Genomic DNA, 6,048 nt, shown 5'->3' on the forward strand with positions numbered 1-6,048 from the left:
CATAGGTTACCATGTCTGTTGTATGCTGATTGTGTAGGACAAGACACCCGAATGGCTTGTAATCCAAATTTGACTGTACACACTTCCAGGAATATAGGGGGCCTTGATTCCCCAGGTTTCTTATACAAGTAAAATAAATAAAAACCAGTCAGTACAAAATCCTGTGGAAAAACATCATCATCATAAACTCAAAGTGTGCACCGTAGCATACATGAATGCATAACTATAACAAACACACAAACATAGGGCCTAGGGCGAGGGCCCTAGCCTCAAAGTTTTACACCTCTGGCACAACAGCCTTGGGTAATGGCAGGCTGAGCCAGCATGACAGGGTATCGATCCTGAATGCAGTTTCTTTGGGCAATAAATTGAAAAAACAAACAAACAAACATGCAAACATACATAAGCATCAGCAAACAAACTGCATATTTGACTTGACCAGGAACACCATCAGGTTTTATCGGCTAAGGCAATAGAAAGAAACCTAGCAGGAGGTCAGCCTTGTGCGAAGGCCCAATCCAGAATAAAAAAAGCTAAAAGGACAAACTCCCACATCAGAGGCCCCTCAAAACTCAATTGTATTCCCACATAATGAATGGCACCTGTATAACAGTACAATGTACCTAATGTCTTAGAGTATATCAAAAACATAAACCTAGGGGTGCTCATCAACCAGGATTAAAACAGTTAAACAGTTTAGGAAATCTTTCCATCAACTCTCTCAAACTCACGACCTTGATCGAACAGGAGATCGGCTGGTTAAATGATAAAAAACTTATTGTCAAAACGAGAAGACTGAAAATGAGTAGAGAAGAGAAGCTAAATCATAACAATAACAATAATAACATTGCTGAAGACTCACCTGCGATATCTATCAAAGACAGGGCTTTCAGCTCTACCATGGTTGGGGCTACCCTTATTTTCCGGCCTTGTGTAGGGGCTAGGAGCATGACCATAGTCAGGGCTAGCCCGCTCACTAACTTGGACATAAGGACTTGGGGATCGCCCATGGTCACGACTTCTCCTGTCTGGGGTTCGATCTCGTCCTCGCTGGGGGCTATAGCCATTTCTTCGCTCATCATCGTCACGCACAGCATACTCGACAGAAATAACTCGATCCATCAGCTTGCTACAAATCATGAAGAGAAAGGAGAAAAACTCCACTGTCAACAAACCACAAACAAGAGCTCTCCAGCTACATTAAACAATGCTATATTAACAAAAATCAAATGGAATTTGATAGATTTATTGAATTTCTGTTGCCCATTTCGAGATCGAGTGGGCATAATAGATAGTAGTGATGTGCATTGGCAATTAAAAAAAATCTATACAACATATATTAGCAATAATAAAAAAATGGAGTAACAATAACCTCTGGTTTGTCGCTTCCAGTGCTTTTGTTGCATCCTCTTGTAATTCATATTGAACGAATGCAAAATTCCTTCTGATTCTTACGTTCAGAACTTTTCCAAATGGATCAAAGTGCCTCTCAATGTCTCTTACTCTTGTATTGATTGGATCAAAGTTTATAACAAATAGAGTCTTTGTCGGTCTCGAGTTAGCAGCAGATCTTCTTGAACCAGCAGATCTGCGACCACCACGCTCTTGCTGCAGCACACATTGAGAAAACCATGAAATATACAAGTCAACAAACACACCATCAAGGATACATGTTTAGTAAGCAGAGCAAAATAGGAAAATAATGCACCTTTGTCCATTCAACTCGAAGCCGACGGCTATGCCTACCAAACTCTGTCCCATCAAGTGCACGTACAGCATCTTCTGCATCGCGTTCATCATCCATATATATGAATGCAAAGCCTGATACAGAGAAGCCACCAATTGTGTATAATATAACATGAGAGATGCAGAATGATATGCATATATCTCAAGTAAGAGGCTTCTTCCACATGGCAAGGGATAAATGGCCCTACTAAGGATAGACCAACTTCGTGCAAAAACTCATGCCACCACTCACCATCTCTTCAAAAGCTAAAAACTAGCAGACCAGAAACATAAGAACAGACCTTGCATACTGAACTAAATTGTGTCAAGAAACAATATCCAAAAGTGGGTGATGGCAGGTCATCCAATAAGAGAGCGTACACCATAAATTCTCCTTCCTGGCTGCAAAGTGGCATGGTTTCTACCTTGAAACGTGTCTGAAACTGAAGACCTGGGCATAGGTCATGAGGAATGAAAGGAAATGATTGCTTGAGGGAAATGTAAGATGATGCCATTGTGGATCAGATCAGCTCTTCTGAAAGACAATAGAAGATGAAGCACGGGCACGGGCAGGAAAGGTAATGCACATGAGCCCATCAGCCAGGAAGGGCTTGGATGCTCCAAGAATTCCTGCGTCAAAGAAATTGTTGAGTTGGGGGCTTAAACTGAAACAAAATATTCGCTTTTCAAAACTTTTATTCTGACCCCCATAGGGACTCAACCAGAGAACCATCACATGTTCCTGCATCTGTAGCCTGACCGCTGCAGTACAACTGGTAGTCAATGTAGTAGAAGTACCACCTTCATGGAAGGATGAAACGCCTTTGCTTGAATGGAGGCTTTGTCGTTGACGAAACTATTAATGATCTAATTGAGTAATTTCAAACTACAAATGCCATCTGATACAATGAACTGAATTTAACTTCTGCTCCACTCAGATATCATTTGTGAACAAGATGAGCTGTTTCGTGTTTGGAACACAAGTGTGCATCTTTAGAAGCTAAATTGGCCCTATTTAGGACACTAAGAACCATTTTCAGTGGCATACCGAGAAAAAGATAAAAAGTACAACAGCTTTTTAATCATAACAGAATAAGAATGTATCAACGACAAAATCACTTACCTGATTTCATATCTACCCTTTCCACCTTCCCATATCTGCTGAAGAGTCGCTCTATTTCAGATTGTCGAGCATCGAAGTCAAAGTTTCCACAGTAGACAGGCCGCATTTTCTCCAAACACCAAACTCAGCAAAAGAATTGTCAAGGTTCCCTGTAGTAGTTAAAATGAGATACTCACCCAAAATAAAAAAAAGTCTTTCGAAAAGGATTTGATGAAGCATATATCCATGATAGATTTGCCGAAGCCTGAGTATTCCATGCATGTTAGATAAACCACAAAGTGATCAAGAGACAGTCAGTGACTCAGTGATGAGTGAGATCTACATGCTAGAATATAACACATTTCTTAGGATATCATATATACAAACAGCATTTAGGTATAACCACAGCTACTAGCAAATGGTATTTCTTAAAACAGGATTCTGAAATATCCAGGCACATCGACGGCAGCCTGCTCAAGTGAAATGCTGCACTTATGCATAAAGTTAAAGAAGATATGTAGACAACATTTTCTCAGCAATGAAATTCAGGCAAGAACTTCAAAAATTTTCTCCTTGCATCTTTACAAGCAAGATCTAAGTACAAATAATAATAATAACAACAACAACAACAACAACAATAATAATAATAAAGGGAAACACTAGGTATTGATGAAACACACTGTGTGCAGTGTAATAAAGTAGCAAACAAATAAAAACAGAAACTTATAAAACCATTCGCTTTTGGTTGTAATAGACAAGCAAATAATGTCAAAATCCAATAAATTAAATTTGCTTGTCTACACATTGCTTATATCATGAGATGGTTGGATTAACATTACAAGTTCAATTTACTCATGAGAAAACCTTGATATATTAATTATTCTAGATTTTAAACAGAAAACACAAGCATTCAGAATATCCTGATTTTATTTGTGATATTTTTAGAGAAAAAAGGAATCATTTTGGACAAGAAAAACTTGAATATTTGTCATTACTATGACATTTTTGCAAAAGAAAAAAGAAAAAAACACGAAATTCTGAAGTATCTTTCATGTTCTAGGCTCATTGCTGACAGCCTTATTTGTATTAATAGGAGGAGAACAAAAACCAACCAAGCCAAGCCAAACCAAACTGCTGCTTATAAACTGGATACCACATGAATCACAGAGGCAACTTAAATTCCGCTGGGCTGAGCAAAAGCTCCATCTCACTATCCATGGAATTGGCAAGAACCAATGACCATTTCCCAATTGACAGCTCAATAGGAAACCATCGCTATACAAAAGATGGAAACAAACCAAAATAACGGAGTGCTCAACTTTCAAGTGCCTCCCAAGTTCTTGATCTAATCACAGTATTCCAAACTGCACTTTAGCCAAGTCGAGTAGTATACTGGTTCCAATTCAAATGCGGATCTTACATATTGGATGCATAAATAATTATTTATCTAAACATGAATTGCCAATCCAAAAGCTCAATTACGACCACAAGTCACTATGCTTACAGAACAAACAGAAAATATTATGTTTGGAAAGCACTCCCATATGACCATCAATTTGCTAACTCATTGAGATATTCATATACACAATACTCGTGGCTGGAATATAATAACACTGGCCACAACAGATCGATAGTTAATCACCTCTTCTGACAACTGTAACCACTAATATCTCCAATAAATTGAAGGCAGTACAGTAATTTAACAGGCAACACTGACTAAATCTATTATGATTCCTCTTTTATCAGTTTTCTCAATCATCCCAGCATTTGCTAATATCATGGACATTTGACTGCCTTCCGCTTTGTAAAGACTTATCAATACCATATTGCAAACCATCAATCAACACCTAGATTTTTGTTTTCCTCAATTCCTCTCAATCTTCACCATGATCCATCCACATCAAAAAGTACCCTCCCCACCCAAAGAAAGAAAAAGAAAAAAAAGGAAAACAACCAGGGTTACCAGAAACACTATAGGAGGATGGGAAATGTGTTTCCCAGGAAACACCGCATTTCCAAAACATGTGGGAAATGCGATTCCCTTTCGTGGGATACATGTTTCTCATGTTTGGTAAGTTTTTTCTTGTCAAACGTTTCCCATTTGTTTCCCGTTTCTGTTTCGCATGCACCTGAAAACCCCGATTTCGTTTCCCAAGACGTTTCCGATTTCTGTTTCCCTTTTTGCCAACCTTGAAAAGAACACAATGGAAAAGGAACTCAACCAGCAGCAATGGTTTGAATGCCAAGGAACCATTTCATGATTCTATCGACAGAGATCAACTCCATTGTTTTCACAAAGTTTTCATCTATCACAATCTTTCTGGGTAGGTGTTGCAAACACCACCCACTCAATTTCCAACAAAAACATGCAAAACGAAACCCAAAAACGTTTAACAGACACACGGCCATTCAATCAGGTCAGGACATCATATTGGCCTGAATAGAAGCTAAACCCCAGGGGAACAATGTTTTTGTCGAATCAACTCATATTCTAAAATTACCCAGCTAAAAAACGTGTATCCAAACAAATCCATCATAGATGCGATTTCATCTTACCTTACCTTAGATGCATAACGAAGCAATCTCGGTCAAAAAAATTCTCAACGAAGCAGATCAAACAACAAATACAAAAATTTACTACAATAATCCATCAAAACGACTTAGAAATCCCAAGCAATATCAAATAACATAAGGTGATCCACAATACAAGGAAATTAGCGAATTAAAAAAGCGCAAATCTACTCCAAAAAAAAACTAGATTCGCATGTGTCAAAGAGAAGAAACGACGGATTCAATTGCCAAAGATCTAAATAAAGACTAAGAGGCGACTACAAGAACAAATTCACATAGATCTAGAATCAAAACATCAGATCTTACTCGAAAAGAAGAAGGAAAGTACGTCCGTAGAAAACCCTAAAAATTCACGATCTCCGCTGGAAGAAAACCCTGACAATCATGACCTAAAATGAGGAAGAAAATTCCCAAGGACGATCAGGAAAAAAAACCCTAAGAAGCCGGATTTAACCAAGGGTCAGTTGGAGTCGACCTCGGGTTAGCACGGGGTGCTCCATCCTCGTCAATTCCTCGCCGATTTTTAAAATGTAGAGGAGTGTTTACGTGCGCGCCCACTCATATATCTCTCCTTGAGCACATTAAAAGCTCGTCTCTGAATTGGTCGGACCCGGGTGGGTCTCACTATTTTTTTTTTTAATAACCCGAAG

The 6,048-nt window shown here is 38.7% G+C and overlaps 1 protein-coding gene across 1 annotated transcript; it reads right to left on the bottom strand.

The window, feature by feature from the left end:
* Positions 1–553: 553 nt before the first annotated feature.
* On the bottom strand, positions 554–5,832 carry LOC149836110 (serine/arginine-rich splicing factor RS41-like). Its single transcript, XM_090008988.1, has 6 exons — positions 5,705–5,832; positions 2,849–2,997; positions 1,709–1,821; positions 1,373–1,608; positions 863–1,129; positions 554–755 (listed from the first exon to the last, which is right to left on the bottom strand). Exons 2-6 carry the CDS (start codon positions 2,952–2,954, stop codon positions 728–730), a joined length of 750 nt encoding a protein of 249 aa, XP_089865114.1. The 5' UTR covers positions 2,955–2,997; positions 5,705–5,832; the 3' UTR covers positions 554–727.
* Between the last annotated feature and the right edge of the window lie 216 nt (positions 5,833–6,048).

The sequence above is a fragment of the Nuphar pumila genome, chromosome 6 (assembly GCF_984573655.1).
Source record: "Nuphar pumila chromosome 6, dmNupPumi1.hap1.1, whole genome shotgun sequence".
In the NCBI taxonomy this organism is placed as follows: Eukaryota; Viridiplantae; Streptophyta; class Magnoliopsida; order Nymphaeales; family Nymphaeaceae; genus Nuphar; species Nuphar pumila.